Below are 18,264 nucleotides of genomic sequence, written 5' to 3'. Positions count from 1 at the left end.
TCACGTGGTGTCACTAACGGTACGTGGTGCTTCTGGTTTGACACTGGCCTCTTGGTTTTCCTGTGGTTTGACTTTTACCTACTACTAGTCTCTTATATTTCATTTCGTCCATTTAGGGAACCGGCTTATCAAGGCGTGGTTTTCCCTTCCCTATCTACTACTCTGACGATCTGTTATCGTCTTGTTACATACGCACAGGTACGTTTTGCTTTATGGTTAAACATAGGTTTTTTCTTTTTCCTGGAGCTTAACCTCCTTATTGCTCCAATTTCATTGCCACCTTATAACTCATGGTTTCACTTTACGAACCACATTAAGACTAGTGTCTCATACTTACATTTTGTCTATGTAGATAGCCGGCTTATCAAGGCGTGGTTCACTCCACCTAACAAACTTACCTGCACGAGTTCTCCAGAATGGATTCAGCGAGATAGAGATACTCAGCTTATATTTACTATCCGACTCACATTGGTGAGTGTTCTATACTTATACAACATTAGCTATTTACTGTGTGTGACGCCATATTGGCTTTCTTTACTCGTACTACCTATTATCACTTAGGTCCTGCTGTCCCGCAGCTGCCGATACTTGTAGCGATTACCATATATTTCCAAGAGTGCTCAAGATACTGCTTTGATGTGTTACGCCTATTACGTTTCTTTCATGGGTAAGTGCTACTTTGCTCCTTCTTTTTGCCGTCCCTGCCTTTACGTTAGACAGCCTAACATAACCTATCATACCCTTTACTCATTACTATTGGCTTTGACTCAGGTTGCGACCACATGGCTTTTGTCCATACGGCGCTTTTCATTTTTGATATCCTTTATTTTTTACATATTTTCTCAGTGCTTACTTTAGCATGTCTTTGTTTTTATAGGAGTCTACTACTTGGTAGATCCTCGATTTGCAGTTGTTTCCATTATTTACCTTACCTTATATGCACCACTAACGTTATCTTCAACCAGCTTCTTTGGCTACTGCCGCTGGCTTAGGGATACGGCCTCTTCTTCTACCATTAGCAACCAAATTCGTATGCTTGACTTGTTTATTTGCTTTGTTATATGGAGCATTCCGTGACTAAGTATCATTAGTCCTTTACATGTTATTTTTTTTTTTTCTTGTTTGTTTTTTCTCTTTTTGTTTTATCCTTGTCCAGGTTTTGGCACGCTCTGAAAACTGGAGCACATCAGTACTATTGTGTTTGTCTACTATCGATTTTATTGGTGCGTGTGATTTTGGCGCTATTTCATTCTCTCCTTTATTATACTTAGGACATTAGGCTTGTCTTTACTGCTATATAAGCCTCTTCCTTTATGTTTCGACTACCTGTGGTGGTGGGGTTTATCTTTTTGCTCTACCTCTCAAATAGCCCATTGGATACCTGTCTCACTATTCATAATATATTATTTCTCTCTTTTTTTTCTCTTCCTAGTTATTCACAGTGCTCGTTGTATCTTGGTTCTTCGTTCTCTTTGGCTCCCTTCTTCTTCATCTTTTTACACTGCTTACCGTAACCTTTTCACTGTTTACCGCACATCTTTTTCACCGTCCACCGCAACCTTTCCATGCTTATCTATAAGATTAGACTTTTACTTTAGTACTTAATTTGTTCAATACTTGCTTTTTGAAGTCTTATCTACTTGTATATACTCTCATTTTTTCCAGCCTTGACAAAGTCTGCATACCTATTGTGGTACAGACGAAACACGTGTTGGCCTGTTTTTCATTTGCTGCTGGCAATTTTCGCATTCAAGAATAAATAACAGAAGACTTATACACATCGTTTGTGGACATTTCTTCATGAATAACATCAAAAAACCTTTTTTTTCTGTTTAACTTAAGGCAGACACTGCCATTTACAAATATATCCAGGAAGTGCTATTACTGAATATTTCTCAGATATGACTAATCGGCTGGTGTAACTTTGGTCCTTGTCCCTCTACCACCTTAAGACTGAAAGGAGTTCAACAGAAATGCATTGCACGTATATGTATGCAGTAAATGTTTTCTCCCATCGGAAAGCATTACGCGTAAAGACACACTGTTGGTTAACATTGCAAAAACTGTAAAAAGTCTATTACGAAAAAGAACTTTCCTGCTAACGAAGTTCTTGGGTTCAAAATATATATAAAGATACCTATTATTTTTTCCAAATGGGTGTGGATCTTCTTTTTGAGTGTGTGCATCATTTATTGACTGTGTGTGTGCGCAACAAATGTCTAACACTCCTCTCTGATAAGCCTAATGCTGCTCGACCACACTACCCTAGATAGAGCACCTAGGGATTGCTAGAGCAAGCCCCTGTCCACTCATAGAGGATACCTGGGCTCTTTACACAGCATACCTCTTTTTGGTGTACTATATGAAGATGCAGCTTTCTACAGAAGAAAATTAGTATTTTCTCTATGTAGGAAGGTGGCTCTGTATATACTGCACCAAAATGAGGTATAGTGTGCACAGAGTCCAGTGGAATACCAAAGGTAGGCAGCAGTAAAAGTAGATAGCACATTACTCTCTATTTGTGGTAGAATGGGCGAGCAGTAAGGCTTTATCAGAGGATAGTGTTAAGCATTTGTTGTACACACTCAAGCAAGAAATGTCACACACTCAAAGACCAATTTTGTTTGTATAAAAATATTATTTCGTTATTATTTCTAGAACCAAGCCAAGCCTAGTGCAGATAAGTGAAATAAAACTTGCAGTGATTTACAGTTTAATGCAAGTTCAAATGCAGTTGGCTGAATTACAGTTAAGTCAACAGTTCGAAATTACTTTTCAGTTACTTTACAGATTACTGAGCACATTACGTTTTAGATGACTTTTCAAGTTACTTTTGCTAATCAGTGTGATATGCCTAGATATCACACTGAGACATTTTCTAGACAAAAAGTAAGTACTTCATTTTTAGTTTCATACAAACCAACTCCACACTTGAAAGAATTTTCAACAGTCAATGCAATCCAATGGAAGGAAATGAAGTTAGCGGCTCACAGGTAGGTACTTATTTGTGGGAGTTGGTAGTCTGGGGTTAGAACCAGGGTTCCCCCAGGGTCGAGGATGCACTCTCAGAACTCCCTCAGCTGCACTAGGGTGGCCGGTGCAGAGTGCTGAGGCCCAATGTTATCTAACGGGGATAGGGGCCTCCGGTTAGTGGCTACTCACGAGCAGGCCACAAGCTTGTGGGAACAAAGATCCTGGTGTTAGGCTCAGGGCAAAGGGGGATCCAAGTTAGCACTCAAGGTACACCCGCAGTGGCACATGGGTGGCTCGGTGCTGGTTTAGCGTCAGGTGCCCTGTTGATTTCAATGGGGATTCTCCGGTTGCAACATATACTGCAAGCTCGGGGACGAAGATCTTCTGGAGGTGACCACCTATTGGAGAGGTTAGTTGGGATACCTGGGGATGCTGGGACACAGTCGGTTGGGCTACCCAAGGCCATGGAACGTCGGGTGCAGGGATGTCTTTAGGCGTGGGGTTTTCTTACCAGCTCCGGTCGCAGTCGGGGAGATCCTCCAGAAAGGGGCTGCAGGCGTCTATTGGAGATTTTAGGCAGATCAGAGATCACAGATCTCAGGTCAGGATCACCAGGGAGACCTCCTTGTGGTGTTGGGCCACTTGAACTCGGGCCGTGACCGTCTGGTGCAGACTTGTGGATTTAGCTGGAGCCAGAGTCTCTGGGTGAGCAAATCTAGTGCTAACGGGATAAAAAGTTTTTGTTTGGGAAGGCAAGGCAGGTCCTCCGGGTTCTTCGGGGCTGCTGGCTGCAGGACACACCGGGATTTCGGTGGGGCAGTTCCGAGGTGGGAACAGGCTGGTAGGGCTTGGGCCAAGTCAGTGGGCGTCATCCTCTTCTTAGTTCAGCAAGGCTTCTTTGGTCCTTCTTCTTTTCTTCTGGTCGGTTCTTGTCTGAGGAGGCAAGGTTCAGGGTTGCCCCTAAATACTAAATTTAGGGGCATTACAGGTAGGTACAAGTCAGGACAAATGGGTCCCTTCCTTGGGGTGGGAACAACCCCATTATGCCATCCTCCAGTGGGAGGGGGGCATATGCCTCGCGCTGGTTGGCTGGGAACCCCATCTGCAAGATGGCGGGGACTGAGAGTTGTGCTTCACCTTGGCTCCCCCCACCTGAGGGTTGGGGTTGGCAGAGGTGGGCACACCTCCCTTCTTCTCTTGGTTTTCCCGCTGATTCTCCCGCCCAAAGTAGGGGTCAGAACCAGTGGGGGCCAGTTGCTGGAAGCAGCAAATGGCTGGGGTAACTCACATAGGCAGCAAGCCTTTGATGCTTCCACTTCGTGGACCCTGCCCATCCTGGGGGAGGAGGCTTGGCACCTCTTCCCAGGATGTGCATTGTTTCAGACCCCCGAGAATAGCAGGCTTTCGACCCAGGTGTCCAGGAACATGTCTGGTGGTGGCAGCTGGTGAGCAGCCACTCATCCAGGACACTGAAGTTAGGTCGTTTCACGGGGCATTTCTAAGATGCTCTCTGAGTGCATTTTTCATTAAATCTCACTCTGGCATCAGTGTGAGTTTAATGTGCTGAGAAGTTTGATACCAAAGTTCCCAGTTTTCAGCAAAACAATTCTGGTCTGTGGAGTTTGTAATGACAAACTCCCAGCACCATATACTCTTAATAGCAATACTGCACTCACAATGTCTAAGAATTGGTTTAGACACTATAGGGGTACAGGGCTCATGCACCTGTCTCCTCACCACTGGTATAGTGCACCCAGCTAGAGGGGTAGCTTACATATGCCAGGGCAGTGGGTTGTAGGCATGGCAAACTAGAATGTGTGCCATGTCGACAATTCACTTTGTTCTGCACCAACATACGCAGCCTGCAAAAATAAAAGTGTGTGTGCGTGTGCGCGTGTGTTCATTCTCTAAGGGTGGCGCAATATGTGCTGCAGCCCTTAGAGGACTTCCCTGGCCACAGGGCACTTGGTACCATTTACAAGAGGCTTACATGGGGCAAAACAGTGCCAATTGGGTTTTGTATTAATGCAGTTCAGGGAAAGAACATAGGCCCTGGGTACCTGGTTGGCAGGAACCCAGGCCACACTCAGTCAAAGTACGTCAACAGTTTGGCAAATAGTGGGGGCAACCATGCAAAAAGAGAGCTCTTTCTTATACCCTATATCACAAATGGGTACACAATGTCAACCAGCTTTCACTTAACTAGCAACAGATCTTGTAAAAAGAAATTTAAGCAATGCCAAATTTCATATTTGAATGTCTGACGGGTAAAAATACAGTAATGCAGCAGACACAAATGTTTTTTGGTGTGCAAGCGAGTGTCACAGCAGGGACATTTATTTAACCGCATACGGAGAAAGGGAGCTTAATGAACAGTACACATTGATTTTTGCTGGTAAGGAATGACACAGAAAAAACTAGTATCTAGCTTATAATTCTGGCTACTTTCTGTCTTGGCACTCCAAAGGAGGTGATAGGGTGAAGAAATAGGTACTGCACTAGGTCTATATCCTGCTTGGAATTTGTCATGGCGGCTTTGGAAGGGCCGAATACATCTGTCTGAAGTCATGTAGCACCTCACTGCCCTGTTTGGATAGTAAATAGTGTGTACCACCTAACTGTCCTAGCTTTGCACGTCAAATAGAAAAGTGAGGTCCTCAAACATCTGTTTAGGAACCTGAGAAACGTATTCAACCCTAATCATGAAAAACCATCTTCATGTAGCAGTGCCACCAAGTGTCGCTTCCATAGGCTTTTTGACTCTTCCAATACAACATCTACATTTTAGCATATTTTGTTTTAACAAATGTGTGTAGGCCAACATCATAAGATGTACCAAAATTGTAGAACACATGGTAATTACTTTCACAATATCACAATTAAAAACCGAACACAAGAACACACAATGACTGCTCTTAAAAATAAATTGCTGCAATTAACAAAGAATAGTTGTATTTCCTTTAATGACTGAATGCAGATGATGAATTTTATCATAAAGTTTCAATCTTTTGTTTATAATGTGAAGATCGTAATTTGGTTTTGTAATGTTTTCCATTGGTAAGAAAGTTAAGCGTTGGTATTCAAGCTGTTGTATTAATCACCCGCCTCCTACTGAAAGGTTTATTTGCTCCTATTTAGGTAACATGCTCCCATTTGTTTAACTATTTGTTTTCTTTTCAGCATTGTTATACTCTACTTAAGGTTTGGGGCTCGAGCCCTGCAGGACAACTTTGTAGCTGAGCTGTCCACTCACTACCAGAACTATATCCTTTATTGTGAAATTATGTTTTCCTTTTACAAATCATTACAAACGCTTTTTTATTACAGCTGGTTTCAGTGAGTATGAAGCCCCTAATATCAGCTTCCAAATCAATCTAATCTCATTGTTTGTTTATGTATTTTGGGTGTTTACTCCTACCATGTTGTTTTTTTACCCTAAAATGTAATTTCATTACTAACAAATACATTTGACATTGTCTGGGAGGACATTCAATCAATCAATCAATCAGGGAATTGTAAGTGCGCTACTCACTGTGAGGGTCTCAAGGCGTGGGGGGGGGCAGTTCCATTCAGTCGATGAGCCAGGTCTTGAGAGCCTTCCTGAAGTGTTTAGGGAGGGGGCGCGTCTGATGAGGGTTGGGAGCTCGTTCCAGGTCTTGTCTGCAATGTAGAAGAAGGTTCTTTCCCCTGCATTGGCTTTGCGCATATGTGGGGTTTTGGCAAAGGCGAGGTTGGCAGATCGAAGGTTTCTTTTGGGTACGTGGAAGGTGATTCCATTGTTGAGGTATTGGGGTCCGGTGTTGTGGAGGCATTTGTGGTCGTGGGTGAAACCGCAGTGGTCGCTGGCATTTAATAAAAGTATTTTGCATGCATGTCGGGGTGAGGACAGAAGGCTCTTTGTCTCTCATCCTCATATGTGTATACAAAGGTATGTCTCAGTCTTGCCATTCCAATGTTTGTTCTTAGATCTCTGGGTATTTTATTCTGACCTGAGAAAATGGCAAGATTTGTCGCACCCACCTTCACCACCTGCCCCTCCCTCATGCTGAAAAAACCCATTTATGATGGCTTGTCTGATGCTTGAAATTACTTATGAACTCTCTCTCCAAAGCAAGTGGCTCAGATTCCACTACTGAGCAGTTGTGAAAGTGGTCAATATTGTTACTTGAACTTTAAAGAGTGTATATCAATCAATCAACAGCAATTGTAAAGTGCAGCACCATCACCCCTAAGGGTATCTGGGTGGTGTGTCTCCGCCAAAGAGCCAGTTCTGAGTCTCTCACTGAAGTCTGTCAGCGAGGGGGCTGTGCGGAGATGGAGAGGAAGGTCTTTCCAGTTCTTGGCAGAGATGTAGGAGAAGGAGTAGCCACTGCTGCAACGAATGCAGGGTGTGTGTGTGTGTGTGTGGGCGAGTGAATAGCAGCAGAGGTGTCTAGCGGTTTGGTGGAAGTTCAGTCGATGGTTGAGGTAGGCAGGTCCTAGGTCGCTGAGGGCTTTGTAGGCATGTGTGAGAAGCTTGAACTGGCATCTTTTCTGGATGTGGAGCCAGTGGAGGTCTGTCAGGTGGGGGTGATGTAGGTTTGTTTTGGGAGGTCCACGATGAGTCTGACTGCAGCGTTCTTTATGGTCTGGAGTCTTCTGAGGAGCTGCGTGGTGATGCCGACGAAGAGTGCGTTGCTGTGGTCAAGGCAGCTGGTGATGAGGTTGTGAGTGACAATATTTCTGGTGTTGGTAAGGATCCATCTGAAGATTCTACGAAACATGCGCAGTGTGTGGAAGCATGAGGAGGCGACTGTTAACTTTTCGTTTCATGGGTAGTTGACTTTCGAGGTTGCGTGCGTGGTCGGTAGGTGTGGGTCTGAGTTCTGTAGGCCACCATCTGTGGTCCCATGCAGAGGAGTTATTTCCAAAGATCAGTACTTCAGTTTTGTCAAAGTTGAGTTGGAGGCAGTTGTCTCTCATCCATTTGGCTACATTGGCATTGGCTTTGCACAAGTTGGTTTTAGCGTTGGAGGATTCCTTGGTGAGCAAGAGGATCAGTCAAGTGTCATTTGCGTAGAAGATTATGTTGAGTCTGTGGGATCTGAGGACGTCTGGGAGGGTAGTCGTAGATGTTGAAAAGGATGGGACTGATGGATGATCCTTGTGGTATGCCACATATGATGCCTTTGGGTGCGGAGGTCAAGGGAGGCAGTCGGATGCTCTGTGTACATCCTGTAAGGAAGGAGGCGATCCACTTGAGGGAGTCTTGCTGTATGCCTATGTTGTGGAGTCTATTGATGAAGGTGTTGTGGGAGACTGTGTTGAACGCCGCGGAGAGGTCGAGGAGGATTAAGGCCACCGTTTCTCCATGGTTAAGGAGTGTTCTGATGTCTCTGGTGGAAATCATCACAGTCTCAGTTCTATGGTTGGCACAGAATCCTGATTAAGAGGCATCAAGTAGATGGTTTTGTTCCAAGAATTAGTTGAGCTGCTGGTTGATGGCTTCCTTGAGAACTTTGGCTGGGTTGGGGAGCAGGGAGATCTGGCAATAATTTTTTTAACGTTGGGTTCGGTGGAGGCTTTTCAAAAGAGGGTTCTGACGTCTAACGTTTGCGTGTTTACATATGTCCTGGAAGGTTGCTGTGGAGATGAAGGTGTGGAGGATGCTGGTGAGTTGAGTGCTGATTGGGATTGTTGTGAGGTTGTAGAGGTGGAGGGGGTCAGAGGTCGGTGGGCGCCCCAACATGGATGAAAGACATCATGGGTGAGGTGGTGAGGGTGGTGAGCGGTGACCAGGAGGTGATGATTTGGCTGGTGTTCGCTGGCTGGTTGAGGTCGTTGGGGTTGGGGGTAGCGGGTTGGAGGTTGGATTTGTTGTAGATGTTGATGATCTTGCTGTGGAAGTAGCTTGAGAGGGTATTGCAGAGTTCTTGGAATGAATGGTGTTCTGTTTGGCTGTCGGGTTGGAAAATTCTTTGACAATTTTGAAGAGTTTCTGTGTTTTGTTTGCTGCGAAGTCGATGTGGGTAGATATTGCTGCTTTCTTGGGTTCTTTGATGTTGCTGGTGATAGTTGCTGAGGGCTGTTTTGTGAGCTTCTCTGTCAGCGGGGTTCTTGGTGGTGCGCTATCATTTCTATAGTTAGTGGCAGTTGCGCTCGGTGGTCTTGAGTTCTGGGGTGTGCTAGATGGCATGTTTGGGGATCTTGTTGCATTTTGTAGGTTTCAGTGGGGCGACTTTGTTGGTGATCCAGGCGGTAAAGTTCTGGGCGGCCTGATTGAGGTCTGTTGAGTTGTATATAATACATTAATGAGCAGAGAGCCATGCTTATGTTTCTAGTAAAATTATATTGTTTTTTAATTAGGGCATACATACATTTGTTGAAAGGGTTTGCTTCTTTAGGTAACAAAGCAATAAGAGACTTGATTGTGAGGATCAGTTCACATGTTCCTTTTATGAGGGAACCTGCTTCACAAATGGATATTTTAGAACAAATGTGTTGGGTCTATGAGAGAAACCCCTTTCCTAGAATATTGCCTCTTAATTGCCATTAAGCTGATTAGAGAATGTCTGCTTTCTAGTATTTTCCAGTACTTTGCTGTGCTTCAGGGCAAACATCTGTCCACTATTTTGAGGGCAGACGAACCCTGAAGTATTAAAAGAAATGAGGACTTTAAGAAGCTCTCGCAGTGGTCTCACTTGCATTACAAATGTCTCTTGTGGAAAATATTTTCAGGCATCCATATATATATTTTCCTTTATGGCTGTCATGGAATAAGAGGCCAATATGATCCACAGGATATGTATGCTCATCCCATGAGCAGGGAGGCAGCGTCTTTGAAACTTAATACATACATGTCACCGGCAGGGAAATTTGTTGGCCAGATGTGTGGATAGCTCGATAAGCCTTCACTTTGGCTTGTGTTGTCTTTTTTTGGTTATTTGTTCCCAGAATTTGGAAACGGCAGAGAAATGGACATAAAATCTTAGAAAGGTAAAGTCTTAATCATCCGTGATTCACCATTTCCATTTGACAGGATTTGTCAAATGGTGGTGACTATGGTATACGCAAAGGAGGCATACGAGAGGAGGTGACCATGGGGTCATGAGCGGCTGAAAGCAGTGCTAGCCATGCTTTATAATAATAATGGCCAGCATATGTAGCAGTTTTTAGTCCCTCCAGAAGGTAGTGCAACTTCAAGTGGATAATCTGAGGGAGTTTTTATCCCAATAGCAGAAAACAAAAAGCACACAAATGATTATCTCGCAGTAAAAAGACTGTGAGTGAAACAAAGTTGAATAAAATTAGGCTAAAAACAATCCAGGAAAATGTTGTAGGCTGGGCCTACAACAGTAATGTGTTCTCTTGATTTGTATACGCCATATGTGCTCATGATTTGTATATGGTTACAAACACAAACATGTTTATAGTACCGAATTTTCATTTTAGTTTTTTTTTTCTTTTAACATTGAATGTGTTGCAGTGAGCTAAGATATTTCCTTTGACTCCTTTATAAAGTGTTATTTGCATTACCATTGTGGTTAAACATGGGAAAGCACTACAGTGCTGTTTTTGGCCACTTACCAACTGTATCTCTTCTGATGGGTCATTGTAACAGCAGGTTCCACCTCCTTTGATTCCTGTTGGGCACGAGACTGGATCTGAAAACATTTTCTACGATGCTTCCCTGTGCCAACAGGGGATGCCATCTGACTGGCGGCTCCATACCATCGCCTAAAGAGACAGCAGAGAGCTGCCTTTAGGTTACATCATTGTGTGCAGACTTCAGTTCCTTTTTGCTTAGCTCCCAATGTTTTCAGTGTGTTTATAGATTTCACAACTGCTGTTTTCTTGACACAGTGTAGAGATGTATCCTCCAGAAACTACAGAGTTTCTATGCCTCCTCTATTGGAAACAGATGTCGATCACCGATCCACACAGGGCTGCCTTTGGTGGCTTGGTTCGAAATATGACTCTGAGGTCTGCCACAAATGCTTCTTCTTGCACCTGAGGCCCTCAGGGAGTGTGAAGTGAAGCCCTACGTTGCAAGCACACGTGGTGCTAGTCCTGTTCGAGGTCCCAGGTCCGTTTCTACTGCCATTCCCACTCCCATTCCCTTTTGTTGTCCTGTGATAAGTCCAAGGTGAAGTTGTAAAATAAGCCTCATTGCAAGTATAAGAATGTCAAGCGGGTTCAACCCCTTTCTCCTGTGCCTGCTTCAGGGTGTACACACGCATGTGGCACTCAAAAGCTCATACTCCATCAGTATTGTCCAACTCTGAGACGATTCAGTGATTGGAGCCAATGCAACCTTGAATTTCCTTGGCCGCTGTCGACTCTACAGCAGGTAGAAGCTTTTAGGGAGGCAATGCTGCAGTTATTCTGGATGTTTATGGGTCTCTCTTGCCTGCGTTATAGCCCCACGTAACCGTCAGAGCCTTCAGTAGTACTTTTGCCATGGGTTCTTCCATGGTGCTGACACTGTTCGGCCCCAGCCTGACTCTTGGCTGATGGCAGACTGCACCTCAACACCTTTGCCACAGGCCCCGCCCATAGTGTGCACTTCTGTGCCAGCTTTGGCTTCAGAGGCACCATTACATACTCTGCACTGAGTCTGATGTCAGAACCTAAACCAACTTCAATACACAACCAGAGGGTAACTCAAAATATTTCATTTTGGGTTGGCCATCGGGGTAATTAGATTGTCAACACTTATCCTCCCGCTCAACCTACATTTCTTCTGTTTAGTGAAACATATATACGATCTATGAACCATCTCAATCTACCAATTGACAATATTCAATTTAAATTCATACAAAAAACATCATGACAATGTGTTTACACAAATTGATTCTGATATACATTGTACATATTAATATTGAAATACAGTTAGTTATTTGTACAATAATTCATTATTTCTGTCCAAAAGTCCATTTACTCATAAGTGTGGTTGTACCCTGCACCCGCACAGCATTCTTGCAAACATTCATACTCTGTCATCATACTCCTAATAAAAACCAAGGTTCCTCAAAATCACTCAAAGTGCCCAACACAAGTATTAGTGTGCTGTGTGTATTTCAGATGTATTACATACAGATGGGACCCAGCCGATGGACCCAAACAGGAGCGGTCAACTCATTACGGTGGCCATTGTTTCTTTAGTGCCACCTTCTTCAGCACCAACATACGTTAAAATGTAGTATCTAAAGGCACATGGGTCAGGATCTAATATAAGTTGCCATTGTTAGGGGGGAAAAACAATGGACTGGGATGCAGTTCACAGTTATTACCAGTGGTTGAGATTAATTCAGGCATTTCTCCAATCACTTTTTTCAGTGCAACAGGTATGCCCATATGTGGGTCATGTGATTACTGTGCCACTGGAGCCAAGATACACACCACCAAACTGGCCTTGAGTTGCTTGTGTTCCAGTTGAGGGAGGTCCTGGCTTGGCAGTTGAGGCTGGACTGTTCCTATTGGAGCAGGGTTACGGCTGATTTGCATATGACTGGGTCTAAACTGAAGACTGGCTGAATCTTGCGGCGAGGCCCAGACTGATGGTAGCATTCAAGTCCGAACTCCTGGGGTCTGTGCTCCCATGGCAACCACAACACTGGAGGGATTATGAGGGAGAAGTCTCCTGTGGCTATGTTCAGGGAATGTCATTCTAAACTAGATCCAATCGGGGTCATCCTAAAACTACATACTCAAGGAAAGGGCAGTCACTTTTAGTACCTAGCTCTCCAAAATCCCACATAACTCCCTGGGATCCTTGGGACAGTATTTGTGGGTGGTTGAGTGAAGCGATCTTTTATATCGTAAACTCCGCCCTTTGCATGAGTGCCTTACAGTTGTTGAGGACCGCTAGAAGGCTCTTAATAAAAAAAAAATTAAAAAACGAGGGATGGACATCAGGCTCCCCAAAGGAGCAACTTTGCGCTCACAGGAGTGAACCACGGCCCTCCATCACAACTGGTCCTACTATTGTGCCCAATGGAAGGGGCCCACAAGGTGGAGGCAATGTCATCATATTGCCTGGGGTTACTACTTCTTCCTCCGATCCCCCTACCGGAGAAGTCTTAAAGATACCCAGGAAACCCAGAACCTTGCTGAAAGCTGGGGGTCCTTTGTCTGTAGATGGCCTGCAATCTTGCTTGGATCATGTCACGGTGATTAATCTGTCTCTTGTCCATACGTGGTCATATTAGCCAACGCCCCAAGTCTTCCTTCTGGAGCAACAGAGACCACACTAGATCTCAGAAATAAGGTGACACTGGATCTACAATGATATCGGCTCTGCCCACAATCTCCATAATGACTTTCTTTTCATGCACAGAGTGGGGATTGGGCCACTATCCCGAATGTTTCAGGGTGATTGCATTGTTATAAACTTCCGTAACCCATCAATTGTAGGGGAAAGTTTGCTCCAGGCCATAACTGGTGTAGCAAATCCCAGAGCTATAAAACATTGCTCCTTGTGTTTCTTCTATACACGTTGGACGCCATCTACCCTCCTGTTGAGTGGATGTCAACCCCAACATCAACTTTACTGTCACAATCAACCCCTGCATGGGAACAGATTGCGGCCCTTGCTAACCTCGAGGATCTTGCTTGACAAAGACGGAATGTGTTCCTAGCAAGGTTGTGGTTATCGAAAACTACACACATGCGGTTACTCATCATCTCACCCCCCCCCCCCCCCCTCCCCCCCCAGCGTATACACCTCCTCTGCCAATGCAGAGCTCTCCTGGACCCATTGGCATATTTTCTGATCATCCCACTGCTTCCCGTAGTCCATAAGAGCCCCTGGACATGTGTTCAAGGGATAATCATGCTTCGGATCTGCATCAGTTTGTAGCTGGGGATAGCCTGAGTGGTCCGTGGTCACCTCTTGCTTATACGGATGATATTAAGGACAACACCAACCTTAAATTCGTCAGCTGGAATATCGCTGGTCTTCTAAATTATATATATTTACGAGTGGATAACCCTTGTTAAGACTTACAATATTGTTTTTTTTTCTAAGAGACATCACAGGAGAATATTTGTATTGATGGGTATACTTGTTTTAATCGTTCTGCATCTTCCCCCACTGTGGGGCGAGCGAAGGGTGGCTTGGCTGCATGGTTTAGAATAGGTATTGGCTGCAAAATAACACCAATATTGCTGGATGAGGAATACATGCAGGTGTTTGAGCTAAGGTGGGGACCAAAATTTGGCGTTTTTATTGTTAATTTTTATAACCATGATTTTTCTGGTAGGGACAACTGGATTCTGCATGGGTTGTTTACCCAGATAGCGTTGTCATTCTTATGTCCTATATCATTTTAAATTGATATGTGCTAGCTGAGTTTGATGTTTTTATTATATGTCTGCCACTGTGTTTTATCTTTTTTTTATCTATCGTAAAATACTGTGTTTTTATAATGTATCTTTTATGATCTGCCTTCCACAAGATCGAATAAAGATTAATTTGAAAGACCCCTGTGGACGTCCTAACCAATCTGGATAAAGGGTTCCTGAGGCTAACCCTACCCATGTTGGACATTTTCAAGATGGCTGAAGTCTTTGGTCATACTGAACTTGGGCTCTGAGGGCTATGTGTGTGTTTGTGGGGAGTGTACAATGGTAATCGTGGTGTCCTCCAGTGTCTAACAATAAAATCCAGTTTCAGGCACTCCCTGTACTCCCAACAAACTCAGACAAAAATCTGGTAAAATCAGAGCTGGGCTCTCATGCAACCAGAAAAATATGCTCAAACAGACTCTGACACTATAATGTTAAAGTCCCACTGCGATTGGGGCATGACTGGCTGGTGGGGCAAAAGAAGGGCCCTGCACAAGTGACAGCTAACATTTGCCTGTGACGGGGGAAGTCTCTTTGAAGTGACACAATGTGCCATGAAAAACACTGGCAGACCTATCGGGCAGGATGTGACATTCAAGCAGGAATTGACACTTGTAAAAGAGGATCATTACAGCCTCCTCTGGATATTCTATTGGGTTCAGATCGATCATTTCTGTCCATTCTGGTCAGCTTATTGTTTACTCCTGGGAGCAGTTCACACCTCCCCAGAGAGGAGCCATCAGGTGCCAGGTGACAGAAGACACAAAGTCTTGGGCAGGTAAAAGATAACTTTTTTAAATTATATTTTCAGTAGTAGACAAAATTAAAGTTACCATTAAATTGAATTTTGTTTAACTATTAAAAAAGAGTCCTTGAAATATTTCTCTAGCTGCTTCCTAAGCAGAAATAACATTTATTAAACTTAATATTGTATCCCAATGTTTCTCAATGTAACAGCTAACCCTGCTACAATTTAAGTTGCCTTTTCACTGTAAGGACATGTTTAACATTACACTTTTACAGGTACTTATTTTAAATACCATGTACCCAACCTATATGAGCTATATGGCCATTTTAGGGGTGGCTTGTAAATATTTAAAAGGAAGGTTTAGGCATTTCAAAAAGATTGTCGATAGGTCAGATTTCCAGTTAGAACCTGCACAGTCAAGCTTATGGGGGTAGCCATGCAATGTTTACATGGTCACTGTTGTGAATGGCACAGTGACTGCTGCAGTCTACTTGTGACATTTAACTTAAGGCCCTTGGTACTGTATACTAGGGACTTCAATGTAACTTAAATATGCCAATCATGAGTATACCATTTTATCATGTTGAAAGCACTTTCCCTCTGGTTAGCAGAGGTAAAGTGCACAGAGGTCGATAGCCAGCCAAAAAAATGGGGTAGTCCTGCAGAAGGGGCACATTTCCAACAGTGAGGAATCTGTAGTTAGATGGAGTATCCACAAGACAAAGTATTATTGAAGGTCAGTAACTTGTTCTTGTACCATAGAAAAAAATCACACAGTAAGCTACTGATAGCTGAAAAATATTATGTCACAGAAGTAGTGTATTTTGGAATTTTGTTTAAGTTATTCTGTTTTATTTCTATCCTTAACTACTGTCACCTGCAGAATTTCTATCTTTTTATGGCCTGTTGAACTTCTATCTTTACACCCTGGCCTTTGTTTATTCACCATCAAAGAATGCTCTGTATGGTAAGTGTGTAAGCAACAATGTAGGTATGCATGTATATATTTATGCCATGACAGTGAAAATAAAGGTGGCACAGTAATGTGTTACATAGAGCAACAACTTATTGCAGGTCGGTGGGCAAATTACTACAGGTCAAATGTCAAATTCAAGTTTATTCACATAATAAAGCGACATTGATTAAAGAGAGCTACTTTTTCCTTCCTCGTTGATTGCATTTAACAATTACTTTAAACCAGGAAGAAGCTCTCTCTGCCTTTATTTTGCAGAAAATCCGCATGAAAGAATATACCTTGACATAAACCATATTCGAAGATGTGCAGAGTATAATATATATATTACTATAGTTGAGGGAGGGGAGGGGTATTATGATTAACTTGAGGCTTGGCCTCTCATATGTCATGGCCTTGTAGGTAGGTGTGTGTGAGAATCAAGAGAATTTAACATTGAGTTGAGAAAAAACATTACATATTCATTGTAACAAGGCAACTACTACCACAGTGTCTAATAAAAGATAGTGGCATGCAGAGATGTTCATAAGTAGTGAATAGCTTACTTTAATTCTTAGTAAATTACATCAGCAATTATTCTGCAAAACAATGGTTAGCGGTCAAGGGTTCCACAGTTTTAAAAAATGGTACATGTGTAACTATAGATATGGGGCAAAAGACCAATACGAGCCAAATAATGGTATTTGTTCAAAATGAATGGCCTACTTTAAGCAGTGATTTTCATCACCTAATTGTCCACAGCGCCAATGGTATTTCAACCTTGAGGTGCTCTATGGTTCATCCTCTGGGCTAGGGCTATTTGGAGCGTAAACATAACATTTCTGAAAAATTGAAGGAATTTGGCTGTGTTAATACCGAACAAGTATAACTAGAGTTTTAGAGGGGGAAAGTACTCTTTAGCAAAATCAATTATGTGTAGCCAAGTTGTTTCTTATGTAGGTTAACATTCAAGGCTGATATGGTCCCAAAGTCCCTTGAGAAAAAAATGTAAAAGGTTATGGTGAAAAAAGTAAGTCAAAAAGCGACATGCTTGTGGAGTGGCACACATGAGAAATGTATACTTGTGTGAAAGTGCAGTTACAACATATGTTTAAAATGAAGTTGGAGCCTAATGTCTAAACAAGTTATTATATTTTTAGAAACAAAACACTGCAAGACAGAAAAGCGAATTGTAAGACTGCGTTTGTGTAGTACTTACTTGCTTAGACATAATGTTTTGATGACTTAAATTTATTGTAGACTCGAAGGCATTTTGTACTAGATCTAAACAATTATAATAAGGAGTAATTTGTTAAATTTACTGATGTACTTGCTGAGAAATCAAATGATCAGTAAATTAAGAAAAGAAACCTATTTATGTTTATAAGCTGTGCATGGTACGGTGACCGTCGGTGTTCATGTCGATTTCAGTAATGGAGCGTCCGCGCAGGCTGGCACTAAAAGTGATCGTACAAGATACAGTGTTGAGTGTATTGTGTTGGCCATACCATAACAATAAGAAAAGGAATAAATGGGCCATTTATTTAATAAGGTGTAAAAAACGAATTTAGAAATTATTTTGGAGACTTAATAGGTTCAGTAGTGACATTAGGAAAGAAAACTCCTAGATAAACAATACTGCAGCCTTTGTTAAATGTACTGGATGTGTGATTTTTGAATTTACAAATCAATAACTGATTATATGTTACCATAAAACAGATGTGGTAAATATCAGTGTCATGAGACTAATACAGATTAAAGCATTCTGCATTGATCTGTCACGCTTGTAACCACAGATGAACATTTTCACAGATGTCCCTATAATATATTTGCCCTCATGAGATCCTTGTAACCTTTTAATGGTAGAAACGTCATCAACATATAACAAGCAGAACAGCCTAGGAATCTTTATCTGTTGTACTTGAAACTATAGGTGTTTGTTTGTTAGCAACAAGCCAACCCCATTGTAAATGTGTTTTGTGTTTGTTTCATTTTGTGTTGTGCATCACACTGGGGTCACATTGTACCAAATGATGTACTTTTTTGTGTGATTTCAGTATGTCACTGGTCTTTGAATTAACAACTGAGTATATAAAAGTTTCCTTTTGCTTTTTTGTGGTTTTCTGTTCTCTTATTGTCACACAAGCATTGATAGCATGACGTCATTTAACTTTCAAACATATAACTGAGCGTGAATGATACCTTTTAGAGTCACTGTATTATTATTTATTTGATACCCTTGATCTCTGGGTCTACGGTTTGC

At 42.6% G+C, this 18,264-nt stretch overlaps 1 protein-coding gene across 2 annotated transcripts in view; it reads left to right on the top strand.

Moving 5' to 3' along the window:
- The window catches only part of TMEM181 (transmembrane protein 181), a 402,172-nt gene that overhangs the window by 360,134 nt on the left and 23,774 nt on the right, over nucleotides 1-18,264 (top strand). For both annotated transcript variants that reach the window (XM_085612151.1, XM_085612152.1), the window contains exons 14-15: nucleotides 6,154-6,236; nucleotides 15,927-16,016. In XM_085612151.1, the coding sequence (XP_085468277.1) occupies nucleotides 6,154-6,236; nucleotides 15,927-16,016 (173 nt within the window). The remainder of the gene's footprint in view (nucleotides 1-6,153; nucleotides 6,237-15,926; nucleotides 16,017-18,264) is intronic.

This window comes from Triturus cristatus, chromosome 6, assembly GCF_964204655.1.
Source record: "Triturus cristatus chromosome 6, aTriCri1.1, whole genome shotgun sequence".
NCBI classification, from domain to species: Eukaryota; Metazoa; Chordata; class Amphibia; order Caudata; family Salamandridae; genus Triturus; species Triturus cristatus.
This window is presented reverse-complemented; position numbering and strand designations above follow the sequence as displayed.